Source organism: Mixophyes fleayi, chromosome 6 (genome assembly GCF_038048845.1).
Source record: "Mixophyes fleayi isolate aMixFle1 chromosome 6, aMixFle1.hap1, whole genome shotgun sequence".
Lineage (NCBI taxonomy): Eukaryota > Metazoa > Chordata > Amphibia > Anura > Limnodynastidae > Mixophyes > Mixophyes fleayi.
Window position 1 is genome coordinate 144,553,153 of NC_134407.1, and position 20,824 is coordinate 144,573,976.

Below are 20,824 nucleotides of genomic sequence, written 5' to 3' on the forward strand. Positions count from 1 at the left end.
ATAAAGCAAGCAGTCTGTTATCAGACCTCTCACTGCTGGGGGGTGACAATAATCTTTAATAAAGGGCTAATGTAATTACAGAGTTCATTCAGCATAGTCCTGATGTGATTAGACCTGGTGTACTTTCATTATAGATAATATAAATATGTTTGGTGTGGAATGAGCTGTTAGTAATCCACAGGAGACCTTGTGTGGTTTGTGAAGCTTGCTTCTTGGTATTTGTGTCTCATAACACTTAATGTAAGCTAGAGCCCTGCACACCTCTCCCCACTCAGTGCCCAGGGTAGGCAGTCTTAGAATAACACTGCCCCTTCTCTGCCAAGAGCAGACACAGCTCACAACATCCGTAAGAGCATCTGGGAGTGAGCAGAGGCACCCAGCCCTGAAACCCATCAGCCACGTCAACTAAGAGAACACATCTGGGTTAGAGTGTGACATGAGAATTCTTCAGGGGGCAGGGAGACTCAGGTAACATCAGCATATGGAGGCAGGGGTCAGATCAAAGAAGTTTCCATTACATTGTGACTGGTGTGAGTGGAGCAGGTGATGGCACCTGAAAAAGAGACAGTCCAGAGAGAAATGATATGAGACAGCGGACGGGTGGCAAGAACAACACTCTTTTCCAGAGGAAAAACCTTACTCATTCACTTGGCACCATGAGTTTGAGAGTGTCCCTGCTGTTTTTCCTGTGTTTCTCCTTCTCTCCAGGTAAGTCTTCGTTTTCCTTCTTCCTGACCAGTTGAAATTCCGATATATTCTTCTAGCCAGTGCTTGCGAGAGACACTGGCAGCTGCAGATGGCGCAGATCGGACTGCCCTCTAATAGGGGCACAAGTTATGGCTGTGACATATGTAATATGATTCTCCACAGCCAGGATAGGCGGAATATAAAGTTAGATTAGACGGAAAATATATCATTACATATAAAGGTGCTGATAGCTCTTGAATTTTCATTGTGTCGGTTCATAAACACATTTTTATGTCTCTTAAATAGTAACTTCCCAGCCTTGTGCCTTCTAAAATACACTGATTGCCCGCTTATGTAGTGTATGTTATTTGCTGTGGTTCCAAAATCGCTGCCGTCCGTTCAGCACCGCGGACAGCTCCTGAGTGGAGACGGTCGGGGGAGAGGATGAGTTGGAGATGCAGAACAAGAACTATAGAACGTGGGACTGTTGAGCAGCTGTGGTATTGGTTGGATACAGCTGGTCAAAATAATAAGGCATGTTTATTAGATTGTGACAGTATGCTACAAAAATTGAGATTGCAATACAGATCATTTCGATAAAATAGCGGAAATATAAACAATGTTTAGACAAGATCGTTACCGGCACAAAGTTGCGGCAGACATATTACTATAGTGGGCACTTCTTCTCCAATAAGGACAGGTGATCTGAAACATGTCTGTAATGGGTACAAACACGGAATAGTCTGAGCTGGAAGTGGATGAGGTATATGTGGAACAGAATTGGTAATTGGGAACACACAAACAGTGTCAATACATATGTTTGTTAGAGGGAGTGGGATGGTTTTAGAATGCGACTTAATTAGGGATTTCTCATGAATTCTGCGCTGGGATGGGGCACTGGTTATTGCAGACTTAGGTAACATGTAACTCTTCAGCTGTGGTGGAACTACAATTCCGAGCATGCCCTGCCAATCCAAAGATGCAGAGCCCTAGGTTGCCTGTCTCTGGGATAAAATAACATACTCAGTAGAAACACACTTATTTTCAGTCACAAATAACGGGTGATACTGATTATCCTGATTGCTAGAGCTCAGATATAGGAGATGTATATTAGATTAGTCCATGTTTTCTGGATGGTAGATTATATATAGTAAGAATATGTTGTATGAGAGGATATCTTAAGGCTATGGCACTGTAAATAAAACGGACATCCGACATTATAGATAATATAAAATAAATGGCTGCCCTTTAGATGATGACAGCCAATAAAACACACCATACGAATACTGTACATTTAGCAATCAAGTAAAATAGACCACACTAGTCAGGTTCCCCACCTGTTGGTGATTCACCCCACTTTGATTTTTAAGGCGTGATTCTGAAAATTGGCTAAGTGATTCAGGTGTCAAGGTGGCCTGAACTCCAGAAGGATATATATGGTACCTAGCTTTTATGTGTCCATGTGATGTATCAGGAAACAGTTAATGTTCTTGTTTGCTCTTAAGTCTATTCTGCTTGTTTGTCCTGGGCGACCCCCTACCTCTTATGTGATCTGCCCGTGTGTGGCTGGGGGCTCCCCGTACACGTTTTATTGATGTACTGCTTTTTTTCCTCTCTCTTAGTTTTGCATTAAAATGTTCAGTTCCCTGAGGTTGTTGGTTTAATAAGAGACGATTATTTATCGTCTCTCATCCGGCTGTAGCTCGCTGCACCCTGGGGGTGTGATGGGATTGAAAGCTGTAGAGTAACGCTGATTTTAGCCTTCACGCAGCATAACTGAGAACCCAGCAGGAGATGACCAGAAATTGACTCCCTGGTTGGTTCTGCATGTTAACAAGTTGGAGAAGTGTATGACAAAGGAGGTGTTCTGTTCTAAGGTTTAATATTATCTGTCTTCAAATACAATTACATGTGTACAGTATATGCATCTTTTATAGATTATGCTACACACTGAATAAGCCCAACATTATACAGATACTTGAAAAAAATTAAATTATATAAACCTAAAGGTTGTTCTCATTCTGGCTCAAATTGGTGGTTGTTTGGAGGCAATTATAGATTGTAAGCTCTAGTGAGCAGGACCTTTGTTACAACAACCGTTTCATTGTTTGTTACAATTTTGTTATTCATGCTTTGTTTAATTTTTTCTCCCTGATTGCATAGAATTGTGGACTAAATTTTAAAAATATGAAAGAAGGATACTAATAATACTTTATTTAGATTTATTTGAGGGTTTCCATTAAACCACTGAAACACTAATCAAACATGATGAACAAAAAAATCCCCCCACTGTCCTTCTTGCCCTCAGCCCAAACATTATAATTGACCCTACACTGGTCTCTAGATGTAATATACTCTATATTGTTCAAGAATGTCTAGCTAAGGTTATTCAGATAACCTTCACTGTGGAATATATAGCTACACCTGATTTCAAGCAGGGATTACCTGCTTTATTTATTTGGAAGCTCATTTGTATATTGCCACATTATATAAATGAAAAGGCTGAAGAGACATGTGGATCTTACAATCTAACTAGGTTCAATAGTGGGGGGCAGGGAACATTAGTGTATTGAGTTTGTCAACAGGGTGCAATATTGGGCCAATTGCCCGATATTGGTTCTAACATTGCACCGTATGTGGCCAGATTAACTCCTGTTCAGTACAGGTGATACCAACACCTTGTGGACAATAAAAAGAGAGCATTGTGCAATGTGCACCAGGCAATACAATATGTTTAATCGGTACTAGCCATGTGTGTCTCATGCTGATTTGCTGATTGCTTTTTTAGGTGTATTCAACCTCTGGATTGTGAATGCAGCTCAATATGTCATTAGGTGGTAAACTAGCGCCCATCCTGATCTGTTTTGTCCCTGTATTAATAGGTTGTTTATTATTGGTCCCTCCTGTAGCTCTGTGGCCCCATCTTGCCAGCACTGAAATTACCTTGCTCTTATGCAAGAGATCAAAGCATGGATATAGTGTTTGCAATAGATAGCAGTCACACAGCACCTCATTTGTATTCAGACTTGCATTATATTGGAGTTATGTGACCCTGCAACCTGAATGCCCTATATGTGTGTTTTACCTGTCTATATTTCCTTCTGTGATCTCCTCAATAATCCCCCCCTTAAATTCCAAATCACCTTCAGGGTTCCACACCTGCTCACCCTTGCTGTGCCCCTTACACACATATATACCTCTGCCCAGCCTAATATCATATTACTGTATTCTCATCCACCCCTAATTGAAATGTAAGAGAACTGGTGCGGAAAGGGAAATGTGAAATGCCAAATTCTGTGTTAAGAAAACATTTCTAATTTCCCACAAAGTGTTCATAAAACTGATAGGATGAAATTATTTAATATATCAAATGAACAATTGGGATGTGTGTTGTGACCTTTAGAACTTGTTTAATTAAATGTTGAAAGTAAGACGCACATGATGTAATTGAACCTAGCCTGAAAATATTGTTACTGATAGTTTTATAAAAATGTACTGACTGCTACCATTTTCTAATGACACATTGTTATATCATATCAATAATTGTTCACAATTTAAAGTGCAACCATTATCTACTAGAAAACGAGGACCAGAGATTCTAACTAAGGGATTCACAACATGATCTCATAATAAGTATGAAATGTGTCTATTGTTGTATTGTCCTAATGTTCGCTGACTTTGTTTTCTGACTTACTGCTGAGTGAAAATGTAACTATTTTACTGACTGTCAGTAGATTTACTAACTGACGACAGCACTGTAGCAACCAATAAGAGATTGTCTTTCATAAGTCTGACAACACTAGACTGCTGTAAGATGATACATGATTGGCTGATGTTGCTTACAGTAAATCAGTGCTCTTTGCACATTACTGAATAAGTCCAAAGTACTTACATCCCTGCACAGGGTCAAGTTAGAACTTCACATATTATATATATAATCATATAATGTACTTATCACCTACACATGGTAGAGCAGCAATGTTTTGGGCTGTGCTAGTATTTATTAGATTGGAGTTATCAACTAATTAGGAACCAGTGACATCATTAGGGCATAATGTCGCTAATTCTTAGAGAATTCATAGGCTGAATATTCATACCTCAAAATCATAACTCCCAACATTTCATAAAGCAAAATCGAGACACACGGAAGACCTTTCCACAATCTGCCCAAATCACGCCCACATTGGAAGCCATGCTCTATTCGGGGTCTGGAATTTGGGATGATATGCAGAATTGCTGCCTTTATTGTGTATAGTTGATAGGTAGAATAACAATAAAAGTAATACTTGTGTCACATTTTGTAGTTTCATGGTAATGTTTTAAACAGAGACTGCCCCACATCTAGTAATTCTATGTTATATATAATATTTTTCCCCTGCCTGTGGAACGGACAGTCATTAAGGTCAAAACATGCATTCAAGACAACCTGCTTTTCATTCATTTAAAAAAAATTCTAAACAGCTCTACATTTTGTGTTTCACTGACAAAGCTGATGTCCTTGACTGTGTTTGCTGCATTGTGTGATCTGTAAGGGAAATATCTGTAGTTGCTATGCAGAATCCCCTGGGTAACTGCATTATTTATGTCAATATAAACAGTTTCTTTATAATTCTATGGAATGTGCACCAGTGGCTCCATCAACTGGAAATTGACAAGCCAAGACAGTTCACTCATCTCACAAATGATATGTTTAAACAATCTGCCCAATACACCTTCTAGTTCCTGCTCTCATTTTAATTTACACTATTTTTACCCCCCACCACCCTAATTTCCTACAAGTGCAGTTAACTCCCATTCTGCACATTTAAAGCACATTCAGGTCACCTCGGAAGCAGAAAAGAATAATTCGGCAGTGCAAATCCATGTTCTCCATGTGCTTACATTTGCGCAGTTGTGCTTGTTTGAAAGGAAACATGGACTGGATTGTGTGGCAAGGCGCAAGTTAAGAACATAATAGAAGCTTATGATGGGTAGAACTGGTGCCCTCTAAGTGAATTTTATAGTAAAACACATTAATAAGTGCAAATAAACCAATGTTCTCTTATGGTCATTAGACATATGGTCATTATGGACATTAGACATAAATGAGGCTCTACCAAATCATTTTAGGTAAGGTACAACAGTGTTTAAGGAGTGGTCTCAATGTGTCAAAGTTTAAGGGCTAGATTTACTAAGCTGCGGGTTTGAAAAAGTGGAGATGTTGCCTATAGCAACCAATCAGATTCTAGCTGTCATTTTGTAGAAGGTACTAAATAAATGAAAGCTAGAATCTGATTGGTTGCTATAGGCAACATCCCTACTTTTTCAAACCCGCAGCTTAGTAAATCCAGCCCTAAGTGTTTTTTTATTTACTTTGTTTGATATACAAACACAAGCCTGCAACATGTTATGGACATCTGTACAACTGAAAAATGAAAAGCAGAATGGAACTGTGCCCCAACATGTGCACCCAACAGACAAATAGGCTGGTAGGGCGTACTGTGACTTGTACTTCTACAGAAGCTGCTTGTCAAAGTCATTTGGTATTAAGGACAGTGAGGCATTGAACAAGCAATGTCACCTGTTATATCTCTGGAGTAAGTTCTGGCAAGTTAAAGGAAAGGTTATGGATTATGTATGTCCTCCCCTGGAGACTGTCGACCCACTTCCACCTGCACGTCTCTGACTGCACGCCATCTCTCACACATTCATTGCAACTTAATGCTCAACAATAACCAAGACCTAACTAATATTCATTATATTTGTGGATATGAGCCAAACAAGGTACAATTCAAGTTAATTAAACACGCCTCCCATCCATTCACACATTCTACCACAGCTGCTGGCATTTTATAACCGTTCCCAGGGATACTTTGCTGCTAAGCTGGTGCATCTAAGCACATTACTCGCAAAACCTCTTTAATAAATATTAGTTTATAAAGCCCACAGTAGCAGAACAGACGGTAAGAATTACATCACACATAAAAAAATTGTATTGTACAGATGGTCAATATTGAATATATATATGGACAATACCAGGAACGATTCTTTAAAGCCTGGCGCTGTCACTGGAAATTAGGGATAGTTGGTAATTAGGATTCTACTGATGCTCAGTCCTTCCTGCAGGTTACACCTCAGGGGCGAACGGAGGATTGTCGGGGGGGGGGTTTCCCCCCCGACCCAAAAAAAAACCACCCCCCGCGAGAGCTGCTGCGCATGCGCAGCAGCTCCGTTTCTTCAGCGCTGTCTTATACAGCAGCCACGGCGCTGTCTAAGAAGCGTCCACGGCGGTGCTGTATACACTACAGCACCGCCGCGGACGCTTCTTTGACAGCGCCGCGGCTGCTGTATAGGACAGTGCAGATATAGCGCCCACTTAGTTAGCGCAGGGGGGGTTTCTGGAGACTCAGAAACCCCCCCTGCGTGCGCCACTGCACCTCCTATTTTTTTTACAACAGCTAAGGCTCACACTGTCTGTATCAGGGCTGTAACTAGGGCTGTGCAATAGGGGAGACCGCCCTGGGTGCAAAGCTGAAGTGGGGCGCAGTTTATTAATATCTTAGGTTAATTTGGTTAAAATTGAGCATTGGGGGGGGGCGCATTCCACTCTCGCCCACACTGGGTTATGATAAACTCCTCCTCAGTTTCTGGCCACACTCTGTAACTAGCAAACGCAGTCTCTCTACTCACTCACTGGTGCCTCTTAGTGCAAACTCACACGGCTCGATCCTCTGACAAGTCAGGTCAGCATCAGCCTACCCTATGCTCTCTCCTTAGCTCAGTCCTGGCCAACCTACATATGTGTATCAAACTGGTGACTTTCAGAACCCTTTCTGAAGAACCTTCTAAGAGACCTTTTGGTTTCGGAGGTCAGGAATAAAGGGGCCTGAAGGTTGCTGTCCCCTTTTTGGATTTGTAAAACTGGTGACTTTTAGGTACATTTGCTAAGGCTCTGTAAAGGTGACTCTTAGTTTAGATTTACTAAAGAACAGTTTGCTTAAACCGCTGGTTTTCCGTTGGTTTCAAAGCTGTCAGATTTACAAAAGGTCAAACCACCAGTAATATGGCTGAAAACCACAGTTTCATAAATCGCCAATTTTTAACATGATAAAAATACAAACAGACAGATTTACCAAGCCAGTTAATATAATATTCATATAATGAAAAATAAAATTTGCCCCTATAATTTAATTCTAAATTAATTTTGCCCCTTAATCAATAAATAATGATTGCCCCTTAATTTATAAGCCAATGATCACTATCTCCTGATATCAGTAGTGGGCGAAGCATTGCCTGGATGGTCTCAGGGAGGGCATTACCAGGACCCCTCATCTCCGGGTCTTGTAACAGCTGCACCACCTAAAGCTCTGCTCTTGTTAGAGACAGTCACACTGAGGTCCTACTAAAATAAATTAATATATCAGTAACAAATGTAAGTACATTGTATACTCTAAACTGCCTTTTCTGTATATACTGGTTCATTAAGTGAATCTTTCTGTAAAGGGAGATAGTAATAATAACAAAGGTCTTTATACAATTGGCTATGTCCGTGGAAAAAAAAAGTTTATTGGAAGTAAAGAGATTCTATGATAAGACCAATGGGTTTTGTCTTTAATAAGTTTGGCGTTTGGCGTTTTTAAAAATGACAAAAAAGAGCTGAGATTCGGTGGTTCATTGGAACTGCAGTTCAGTAAATATACCCCTAAGTGTGATTTGTGTCCTGGACATCCTGGAGGAACCACTGACATGTGCTGGCTGTCTCGGAGAGCTCCCTGGGAGAGTTGTATGGGTGTAGCCCTTAAATAAAATTGATTTATAGAGATACTGGCTGTCACCTCATGTCACACAGCAGAAACAATTAAATATTGTTGTATATTTCTGTGTAAAACATACAGTATGACTAATTTGCCTTCAAACGCGGTCTTGTCAGTACGCAAGGCCTTATATCCAATGGCATTAAATGACATGGCTTTACTAGTATTTTTAATGCCAACCCCACTCAGACTTTTACTTCATAGTCATCATCATCATCATTTATTTATAAGGTGCCACCGGTTCTGCAGTGTCGGAAATATGGCATTATAAAGTATAGGAGGAAAAACATGAGTGTGAAACCGCTTGGTACAAATCAAACTTTATTACCCTTCTCTTCCGCCAGAACAAAAACTATAATGGTTGCAAGGTGTGGAAAACACCAGACTCCTCCAGCACACACTTAGCAGCAATAAACTAATTCTGGTAGTTCATGTACCCAGTCTTGTGGGTACAAGTATTACACAGCATGAGTCAGAGCTAATCATGTACATATGCGGACAGTATGCATAGTCTAGATGTTCTTGCACTTTGCTCGTGCACACCAGACCTTACATAAGGGACCCTCCTTTTGAACTTTTGGCCACACTGCTTTCATGCAGCACACTCCACCCCTCACGGTACTTTCCAAGGGGGCTCTCCTACTGCAACTGTACGGAATGATTCATTGCTATACAGGGAACTCCCTTTATCCCTCTACTGAAGTTGAGAATAACTGTTTAGGGAACACTACTAAAATAATTTTGAGTGTTAGATATCCCAGTAATCAGGGATTCCTTCACTACAGAATTGTAGTCACTTAATGTTTCACAGTCCTGCCCTGACTGCAGGATCGAACCATACTGCTGTACATGACCATCTCCCTCCATTTAGAGGCACAGTTACCCACAGTCTCCACTGACATCTGGCCATGAACCCTCTCCCAGGATGCTAACACTTTGTTTAATATATTCAGGTCCTCTCTCTTCCATTTATGAATGCCATGCACTCACCCCTTTCAAGGGTCTCTGTCTGCCAACCATTCATGCCTCACTCTTCCAGACACGCTCCTCCAGGCAGCTTTCCATCCAAAGGCTCTACTATCCTGAGGACCTTTAGTTTTGGGGACTCTCCACCTCTTGTCCACTGTCATCCAGGTGCACCAGGTCGTGGCAGTACTGCATTTGTTCATGCTCTCCCCCTGCCCTGGTGCCCCTTCTGGGGTACCCCTAAAGGTGGGGGTTCCCCCTCTATCACAGCCACTCTCTATGGGGCTCTTTACTGTCCTTAATAACTTGAAGCTTTTATTGCTCTTACTGGGTCCTGGAAATGGAACCTTGTGGCACTTACTGTTCACCGCCCCTTTGTATATGCCTCCTTCTTAAAGGGGGGTCTCTGGACACCCTAGTGGAGTCACCCCCACATTTTGCCTTGTGGCACCTGCCACACACCCTCTTTTCTTCCAGGGACCCGGGATCTCTCTCCGACTTCCAGCTCTCCAATATTGCTCTCTCCAGATTCCCAAGGGAAACACAGTCTTTATAAGCTCTGGTCCCCCAAGTTAGGCTCACCAGGTGGATAAGCTCTGCCCACACTGGTGGCTCAGCTATTTGTGTCACCGGCGCCATATTTGGTGAGGCACTAGCTTCATTAAACCATGCAAACCTTGGTGACTTCGTTTACCGTTATGGGGGGTGGGGGCCTATGGCAGAGCCTTAAAACCGGAACTGTTGTGTTGAAATTGGGACAGTTGGGAGGTATGCATAGGAAAGGTACATATGAGGTAGACAAGCAGGTGGGACATGAGACAGAAGAAAGAGAGGTCCCTGCCCATGACTGGTGTTTCAGTGTGTTGCATCATGATTTTTCATATGCTTCTAGCTCCATTCGCCACAGTTAAATAAAGTGTCATTTCCCCCGGAAGCGCTGAGGAAGTTTAAAAAAATCACGCAACTCTTAAATTTATTTTTGTGCTATATGGTAAGAGACTTTGAACAGTGTTTCCACTGCATTATTAAATAAATCTCTTTTTGTTTCATGTCAACAAACCCATGCATAAGGCTTAGTACACACTATTGTGTTTTCAGTCAATTATCGGGCCAATCAGACAATAAACGACTGATTGGACCAATATCACAGTAGTGTGTACCCTGGAATGATGAATGATTATCGTTCCAAAGCACATGAAATCGTTGATCGAGATTTTCAAACTGAACTAAAAATCTCATTCAGCAATTGAACGATGTTGTTCCAATCCTGCAGTGTGTATGCATTCACGAACAGGATCTGCATAGAGTTTACAGAGTCATGATCTTTTCAGCCGATGGTTATGACAGATTAAGAGCACAGATCTAAAGGTAAATCTTGTAAAACGTGTATAGTGTGTACACATGAATAGGCATGCTGATCGGGACTTCTTTTTTTTTTTCTTATCAGCTCCCGGTAAAATCATTATAGACAACACATCAGGAGAACATTTATGTAGTGTGTACCTAGCCTTAGTTAATGCAATCTGCACACACATCTGTGTTACAAAGTGTACAATCTTCTACCTTCTTTCTTTTGATCTGGCTGCTTGGGCTAAGTAACTGGATACATGTCCAAATTGGCCATACATGTCAAATATCCAACTGTTGATCTTTCAATCTGAAAAGCCAGATCTGATGAGACACGATCACTGTGAACGATGATGTTAGTGCACATTGTCATGGCCCCAGTCACTATCCAATTGCATTTTCCACCAGTCAAAGTCAACTTCTGAGAGGTAAAAGGGCCCTGCACTCAAGCTTACAATCTATGGGACAATGGGAGTTTGATACACAAGGGTAAATTCTACATCACATTGCATATTTTTCCAGCTAGAATGCAAAGGTATAAAGTATGGAGTGGGCTGTATGATCAGTCACACAGCAATGTTGGTCAGAGTGTTATTGTCTTGTGTTAGAAGTGTAAAGGGTGGTAATAGGGTAACCTTGGAGATTAAGATGGTGGTTGAGGAATATCATAAGCTTGTCTGAAGAGGTGGGTTTTCAGAGAACGCTTGAATGTTTGAAGACTAGAGGAAAATCTTATTGTACGAGGGAGGGAATTCCACAAATTGGGTGCAGCCCAAAAAAGTCCTGTAACCGGGAATGGGAGGATGTGGTGAGTGTGTGTCACGAGTCACAGGAACTGAAGAACACTTGCTGATATTTGGGCTGCTAAGCTAAGAGGCCCTCAGACTAAACATGCCCCCGGTCTTCACCAGCGACCCCAGCAAGGAAGTTTGGAGTTTGCTGCAAGGGACATGCAGGTCAGTAGAGTGGATGGTGAACAGAGGTGGTCATGTAGGCAGAGGTTAAACTGTACTGGCAAACATGGTATCAAAGGGTAAAGCAAATCGGAGTCAGTAAGCCAAAAGTCGAATATATAGCGGGAGCAATGAGGCCGAAGGTAGATCCAGAAGCAGAACCAAGGTTAGCTGGGTCGGTGCACAGGAGGTTAGTCAGGGAGCAGGGAGACAGGCTGGAGCACTGGAGCATAGTCTGGCGCCTACCTAGTGTTAGAAGCAGGTTTAAATAATGGAGCCCTATCCCTGATTGGTGGCAGCTGACCGCCGACAGGAAGTGCAGAGAAGTGTCCCTTTGCTAGGAAGTGGAGACACGAACATGCAGACGTCATTCTTAACAAGAGAGGACGGCGTCCAGCTGCCTAGCAACGGACAGTGCTGCCGACACTGGGATGGTGTCTGACAGTGTGGAAGAGAGACACAGATCTTGTGCAGAACGGAGGTGTCGAGTTGGGAGATATTTTGATGCAAGTGAGGAGATGCATATTGGTGCAATTTTGTTGATGGCCTTGTATGTATTCGTTGAAAAACAGGCAACCAATATAGAGCCTGAGAGTGGCACAGCAGAGAAAGAACAATTTGCAAGGAAAATCAATCTAGCCTCTGCAGGCAAAATAGATTGTAGGGGTTCGAGTCTGATTTTGGGAAGACCAGTTAGGAGGGAATTGCAATAGACAATGCGGGAGATGATGAGTGCGGGAATTAAATTTTTGTAGTGTCTTGTGTGAGATATGTGCGTATTCTGGAAATGTTTGTTAGATGTGCTGTATGTAACATGATTTAGATATAGAGTTGATGTGGGGAACAAAGGATAGTTGTAAATCAAGGATTACACCTAGGCATCGAGCTTGTGGGGTGGGATTTATAGTCATGTTATCAACAGAAATAGAAATGCCAGGCAGGAAGCTTCTGTTTTTTGGGGGGGATATTATTAACTCTCTTTTTGAAAGATTGAGTTTGAGTTGGTGATAAAATGTCAGAAAGACAGTCAGTAACGCAAAACAACACAGACAGTAAGAGATCAGGAAAGGATACATAAATTTGTGTATCATCAGCATGAAGATGATACTGAAATCCAAGTGAGTTTATTCGTTCGTTTAGAGAAGTGGTGTAGATAGAGAATAGCAGAGGACCTAGGACTGAGCCTTGTGGAACTCCAACTGATAAAGGAAGCAGAGCGGAGTTGGATCCAGAGAAATTAACACTTAAAGAGTGATTAGATAGAAAGGATGAGAACCAGGGTAGGACAGTGCCTTCAAGACCCAGGAATTGTAGCGTTTGTATGAGGAGAGAGTGGTCAACAGTGTCAAATGCAGCAGAGATCCAGGAGAATTAGAAGAGAGTAATGGCCTTTAGTTTTTGCTGTGATCAAATCTTTGACAAGCTTGGTTAGCGCAGTCTCTGTGGAGTATTGAGAGCGAGAGCCTGACTGAAGAGAATTCAGAAGGTTGCTTGCTGTAAGAAAGTGTGTGAGACGAGTCTAGGCAAATCTCTCGAGAAACTTGAAGGTGCATGGGAGCTGGGTAATTTGAGAGAGAGTTTAGGTCAAAATTTTGTTTTTTCAGAGTAGGAGTATGCACCGCGTGCTTGAATAGTGATGGAAAGATAGAGAGAGAATACAGATTTTAGTTAGAGGTGGAATGAGCACAGGAGACAGAGACCTACCAATTTGTGAGTGTATGGGATCAAGGGGACATGAGGTAGAGTAGGAAGATGGAAAGAGAGTAGAAATGTCCTTCCTTCATTTGTGGGATCAAATGAAGAGAGGGTGTAAGAGAGTGCTACAAAGGAACTGAGCTGATTGCTTGTTGAGGGAGATGATACCATTTCAAGTCGGATCTTATCAATCTTGTCCTTGAAGTAGGAAGCAAGATCCTGGGCACTGAAGGTAGTCAGAGGGTTTGGGGTGGGAGGGTTTAGAAGAGATTTAAATGTGTTAAAAAGGCATTTGGGGTTAAAAGCCAGAACATAGATGAGAGATTGGAAGTATGTTTTGCAGTGTCCAGAGCATTTCGATAGGAGTGGTAGATAGCAGTATATGTGATGAAATCATTAGAGGTACAAGATCTGCTTTGAGAGAGAGTTTTTGTACATTTTGTGTTACTTTAGTGTGCCACAGTAGACAACGAAGTCTGCGCGGAGTATGAAGAGTAGCTGGAGCCACTTGAACAAGGACAGTTGCTAGGGCTTGGTGAAAATGAGGTACTGCCATATCAAGGGAGGAGAATGTAGAAATTGGGAAGAGATGCTGGAGATGTTAAAAATCAATAGAGTTAATATTCCTGTGGGTATGAGGAGGCTTGAAAGAGTTTGACAGCGGGGAGGATAAAGAGCTGGGGGTGAGCGAATAGCTAATAAGGTGATGATCCAAAAGTGGGAAAGGAGTATTAAAGAAATCAGAAACTGAGCATAGTCTAGTGAAAACAAGATCAAGACAGTGGCCATCCCGATGAGTAGAGGATTCAATCCACTGGGAGAAGTCAAGTGTGGAGGTTAGAGAGAGTAGTTTTGAAGCAGCATTGGAATGTGGATTAGCAATAGGGATATTGAAATCATCCAAGAAGTGAGGGAGCCATGCATGGAAATGTTCAAGAGATTGTTTGGTGGATCGGGGGAATAATAGATAACAGCAACACGCATAGAGAATGTGTAAAAATTCTAACAGTATGTACTTCAAAAGATGTGAACGTGAGTGATGGAACATTTGGTAAAACTGTGAATGTGCACTGTGGGGAGAGAAGTGGTCCAGCCCCACCTCCTTGTCTGCCTTCAGGTCTGGGGGTGTAGGTGAAATGGAGACCACCATGTGAAAGGGCTGCAAGTGAGGCAGTATTACCAGTTATTACCAGAAGGTTGAGGTTGTTTGAGAGGAATAGATTATGTATGGTGGTAAGTTTGTTACAAACAGAGCATGCATTCCAAAGGGTATATTTAAAGGACTTTGGAAGAGAAGGGAGACAGGTGATATGTTTGAGGTTTGCTGGATTTCGGTAGCATTCAGATATATGTGTGTGGGAGAAGTGAGGGAGTCCTGGATTTGGTGATCTATTACCAGCTAATAGAAGCAGGGAGGAAGAAATATAGAAAAGATGATTGTAAGATGTGTGTCCTTTCAGTTTCTGGCGACAGGGTGAGTACAACTATTGACTTTAAATAGGAAAAAAGTTCATGAGTGTTAAATAGGGGTGAGTGGAATAATGAAGAAGCAATGTGGACAGAGGTGTGTGTTGCAGGAAGGGTGACTGTAAATATTGTCCTAAAGATAATGCCATGAAAGAAAAGTAAAAAAAATATTTTTGCAAACATCGGTATTTATGAGTAAAATAGTTAAATTGTGGGAATTAAAATAATTACCTAGTTGTAATGTCCTGTGCAATCAGAAAAGAAGTGCAGAGCATGGCTGCAGCAGATGTTGATTATTTCTGAATCTGTTCAATGTTTGTTCAACTGTCTTGTTTAACTCTATTTTCTAAACACTTTTATCAAAAAAAAATGTTAAATCTCCCAAAACTGAAGTTTTCGGTGGTTAACCACAAAAATGTAATTTACCATCATTGCATTGCTATCTGCTGCTTTGCATCTCTCTTTGTTTTACAGAGCACTCCCCATAATGGGGAGTGCTCAGTAACGCTATTTATCAATAAAAGCAAATTGCTCAAGCTGGCATACATTAACATAATTGAAAAGTTTCACAGAAAACAGCTCTGCTTCGAAGAGCAGACCTGCACAGCGCATGTGTGGAGGGATCACGTGCTAATTTGTCTTTTTTCGTTTTACACTAACCTGCTCTGCACGCATGCGCAAGTTTTGGGATCGGCGCATGTGCACAAGGATTACAAAGAAGCCAAAGGACTTCACTGAAGGACTGCAAGAGAAAAGACAATGTTAGATAAGTGATACACTTCACAGGGACAGCCGTTTTTTTATGAACGGCTGTTCCTGTGTTGATTTTTTAAGAAATATGAGAAATCTTTCAATCCACATCTATGCGATGAGGATTGAAAAGTTTCATTCATAGTTTGCGGTGCTTTGTTAATAGACCCCTTTGTGAGAAAAACACATCTGCCCCACATACGTCTCCACCTAATGCTAAATGCAAAGATATAGTGAAGCTGATTTCAAGACACACTACATGTGTGCTAATTGGTTAGCTGATCAGAAAGAGAGAAAAGCCCAACAGCTATTTGTCTTAATAGGCTAGATAACACCAGCACCCTCTCATAAAATGGGCTTCAATAATCACTAGGCCAGTACAGCTGAAACAATATCGAAACATTCCAGTTACATAATTTTTTTAAAAAAAAATATAAGCACAGTTGCACAGATGAGAATAAGAGAGAATGAGATGAGATGTTCAGTTCTTTCTTTTACACCATGTTGCATTGGAGGGGGGGTAAACTTAAATTGTGATGGCAGATATATAGTTGGGATAGAGCATGTCCTAGATCAACTTTAAATTTCAGTGTAAAAATAAAGCTATCAAGTATTTGTGTGCTACATAATAAAACAGCCAGTATTTAACTTATGTGCAAAATAATATACTAATTTGCACCCCTTGGATTGTAACATGGTTTGTCCAGGAGAAAACATACTTATTTTTTTGCCTTACTTTCCTTAATGAATCAGGCCGATTGTGTCTAAAATAGGTGGGGTATGGAATAATGATGGTGATTTTTTGGGGGTAATGTAAGTATGCGGGCATGGAGAACGTACAGGAGCTGTGCTGTGTGAAGACGTTGGGGTAAGTCTTGGGGTAGCCAGCATCGATATGCTGACTACCACCGGTCTAAAATGGTCTAATAGGCCAGTACCTTTAATGATCATTTAGATGAGTGTGTGAACAAAATATGCTCACACCAAAAGGAGCGCGACGTGTGCAAACGTCTGGGAAAATCATGCATGCATCAGGATCTTCTTTTAAGACTAGTGACAGTAGAAAAAGCGGGTCTCAGCAAAACACAGAATAATCGTGCATGCGTGATTTTCCGGCATTTAGAGCTTGCCAGCAGTTCTCACTGCCACTCATCCACTGATCTCGACGGCTGCACGATTTTCAGAGCAGTTTCTTTTCGGAACGTGTTGTGAAACTCTGGATGAGCCCTAATGGTCTAACCACTACCACTGTGTTTGCTTGTTGCTTCAATAGATCTAATCTATTAAACTAACAACCGATCCCTCCTTATCTTTTAGAATAGTCACCACTGACATGGATTCTATTTATTGGCTCTAGATTAAAACAAAATGTAAGCAATACCTCCATATTCCTGGAGCTGATGTGATACTCTCTAGTGTGTTGTTACCTGATTGCATTTCCACAACCCATTCACAAATTGCAGCCTACTTGTTACACTGGTGTACAGTGGGCGAGATAACAGCATAGTTAATACTCATTGCTACAACAAAGAATGTTGATTCCCTAACACACTATTATTTTTTGTTTTGTAAGAAATGTCTTTGTTTAAGTCACCTTCTGGTAATTTCAGTCTATAGTTAAAACAATCCTGATTGATTAAAAGTGCCAGTTTATTTCTGAAGGCTTCAGGTTTTGCTGCCCAAATAACAGGTATTTCTCTTTTCTCTAGTCTCCTGTCACATTGAAACCCGTGCACATGCAGAGGAAAGACTGCTGAAGAAGCTTTTCATAGGGTACAATAAGTGGTCCCGTCCCGTGGCCAATATATCTGATGCGGTTCTTGTGCGATTTGGCTTGTCCATAGCCCAGCTCATTGACGTGGTAAGTGACTTAGCTACCTGTGTGTTTTTCAGATGTCTGCTTTCACAGAAGAAATGTTAGAGAATACAACCGCTGACAAGAGAGTTTAAAGGAGGGATGTCACTTCTTTTCACCTACATTAAAAAAAACTATTGCACTCCAGCACGTGAGACCATAGTGCATGGAGTCACTTGGATTTTCTCTTTATTCATTTATTAATAAATAAATGCAGTGATGTCCAGAGAATATTTAATCATTCACATTAGTCCCTGCCCCATATGAGCTGACAGCCTATCTTCCTTATCAGGCAAACACACATACTAGGTCCAATTTTAGGTCAGCAGCCAGTTATCCTAGCAGTATGGTTTTGGACTGTGGAAGGAAATCCACTGTGGGAGGTATAGACAATGTCCAGAGTTACTAATAAATGGATGAATATTAGTTAATTCCACAAAATAGCTGCATTATTGCATACAGGTGTCAAGTGGAGTGTAACAAAAAAAAAAAAAAGTAAAATGTACTGGAACAATAAGCAAGCATGATCTAAGTCATTTTATACGTATTTCAATCAAGCAAAATTAATTTCTAGGGAGCTTCAAAAGGGATTAACACCACCAGCTGCATCCCAATATGTATCACAGTTGGCAGGGCAACTTGCCAGGAGTGGGGCATGCCTGGGTGAAAAGGATATCCCAGGATAGGGTGTGAACCGATCACATGGTCACATTCAATTTTAGGTTGCCATCTTTGGCCCGTTATGGCACTAATTGCACGACCAATGGCAATAAACATAAGTAGTTTTAAATGATCCAGAATCTGGAGTAATAGTGACATTTAAGCAGAATGGAGGAACGTCAGATTATTCATCAGACTGATGTTAGGATTGACTGATATACCTCCATGCTGCTAAAATGTCACTATTTAAAGTGGAAATAAACCCTGAAACTGAACACTTGATTTAGAACGCTATTTAAGTAGCGTCTATTAATATATGTGAAAATGTTAATTGTGTAATATATAGAGACATCAGTTCTGCAAAATTGCATTTACTGAATTAGAGCTGCTATGATGGAATATCTCAAAATGGATAGTACTAGGTCTTATAATATGGAAAAACCTTTACATTCTGTGATGAGAATTAATACATAATTTACTTTGGTTGCAATGCAAAGATATAAAGATAGGTTTGAACATCCCACCCCACTGCAGCATACATTTCTGTTACCGCGACAAAACTGTTTAATTACCCCAAGTCAAGGACTAGGGGTATGGAATGGACTTTCCTCAACATATGACAGCATGCATTGAGCAATTTCTGAATAATTTTTTTAAGAAAGATAGCTGCTCTGACATTCCAGAAAATGTGTTTCCCTGTCTTTGACTTTAGTACCACTTGCATTTATTGCCATCAGTTCATTTTTCATACTGGCATCTACAATCACTACTGGGAGATACGATTAAGCAAGACTTACTCATATGTCTAATCTCCCCTGCTCAATCCAAGGACTTTGGCTGATGCATAAATACATGTTTCTTACTCAGCTCTTTAGTTCCCCTAGAGAAACAATTAGGAAGTATTTACAATAATTAAAACACTTGTTTTTCCTAATTCGTTAGAAGCTTACCCAGCTTTGTAAGCTTTGAAAATCCCAAAAGACTCCTGTAGGATAAGAACACAGTAGTAAAAGGCTGATGCGTACATGGGCTAACTTGATTAATGTTTGATTTGCACACAAATGTAGGTGACCAAGCTGGATGAGATCCGGCCAGATCAAGGGCACCACAACTGAGGCTGGTTAGAGTGGTCAGAAGTGGCTTTACACGTAGGTCAATAGCTGTGATCATTTCATTAGCAGAAATTGCGTCCATTTTCGACCCACACACGCCAGCATACATGAAGTAGCTGGCACAGATCAGCAAGCAAATAAATAACTCACTTCTGGTATAATTGGGGCCTGTTAGTGTTGTCAGTAGAAGACACTCTCCGACTGCATTTACAAGCAAGGAGTTTAGTACTTCCTAGCATCATCTGTAATAATGCAGCATGTATAGCCTGCATAACAGACCAAGGGGCCTATTTGTGTCCCATCACATATTGCTCATGTTAATTATCCTTTCTTTTCACAGTGACAAGAAATGAATTAACGTGGCAATTTATTGAAATGAATTAGTCAGGACGGCGGCGCCGATAGGAGCCTGTCCCAGCAAATAATCTATAGTACAGGTCCTTGCAATGGGGAGAAGCACAAAGCCTGCCGGAGAAGGATCTGAAGATGGCCTCCCCATAGGGTAGGGCGGCTCCAAATTTCAGGGCTTGATAAATAGGGCATAGGCACCTATGGGGAATGCATTTGTTGTCAAAGAGGCTAGGACCGCAACAGATAGCAGACATCCTCTAATAATAAGTAACCACTTTACTAAAGTTTTTGGGGCATTTAAATCTCTTCGGAAGTTCATAAATAGGCCCCCAACTCTCTTCTAAAGGGGTTGTACACTATCCCTTCTATAGACGGAGATCCCTCCTTGTGAGATGAATCAGTGGCAGAACTTTGAAAAGGCGTTCAGGGCCGCACAAGGCAGCATGAGCTTGATTAGTGGTATGTCAAAGCCAACCATATGCCGCCTTTTACAAGTTTTGCCAGCAATCACTGCCAGTAGCAGGGATCAGGTATATAACCCCTTTAATTAAGTTTTCATAAATGTCTTTACCACATTATTAAGCAAATAAAGCTTGAAAATACAATTTATGCTGGATTGGATATGGCATAAAAGCAGGTAGAATTATAACCTCAGTTATCACACCTCCAGTGTTATCAACCTGAAGCTGCAAGCTGCATTGCAAAGCATTATGATACAAATTATGATCCAGTGTTTTGGCCAGCCACTAACATTCAGATGAGTGCAATTTGGTTATTCACATAAGCAGAATAGACAAACTTTAGCAAGGTCCAATGATTAGACAGATATGGCAATCATTCCCCTCATGTCCAGTCTTTTATCTAACCGTGGATCAGTAAAATGTCAGAATGCAACTCCCAGTAAAGACATCTGGAAATTGCTCTTCAGGGGGAGTTCAATCTCACTTGCAGTGAGATCCATAGAATTTGACATCTAGTCTGACGAGGTCAGTGTCTACTTTTGTTTTGGTTTTTTTGCCTTTTATTCCATTCATCTATGTGCCTTTCTTTAAAGTTCTTCCTTATGTTTCCTTTCCGTCTCCCTTCCTTCAGTTTCAGAGTCCTCTTGATGTCCTACTGTTCTAAAATCTTGTGCATGACTATGTTGAATTCTTGAAATCCATTTGTTTTTTTTGGTATCTTCTTTTT

At 41.1% G+C, this 20,824-nt stretch overlaps 1 protein-coding gene across 1 annotated transcript in view; it reads left to right on the top strand.

Moving 5' to 3' along the window:
- Nucleotides 1-271: 271 nt before the first annotated feature.
- CHRNA4 (cholinergic receptor nicotinic alpha 4 subunit) overlaps nucleotides 272-20,824 on the top strand; it is a 53,693-nt gene continuing 33,140 nt past the window's right edge. The window contains exons 1-2 of the mRNA XM_075176694.1: nucleotides 272-708; nucleotides 17,368-17,519. Coding sequence (XP_075032795.1) covers nucleotides 585-708; nucleotides 17,368-17,519 — 276 coding nt within the window. The 5' untranslated portion in view covers nucleotides 272-584. The remainder of the gene's footprint in view (nucleotides 709-17,367; nucleotides 17,520-20,824) is intronic.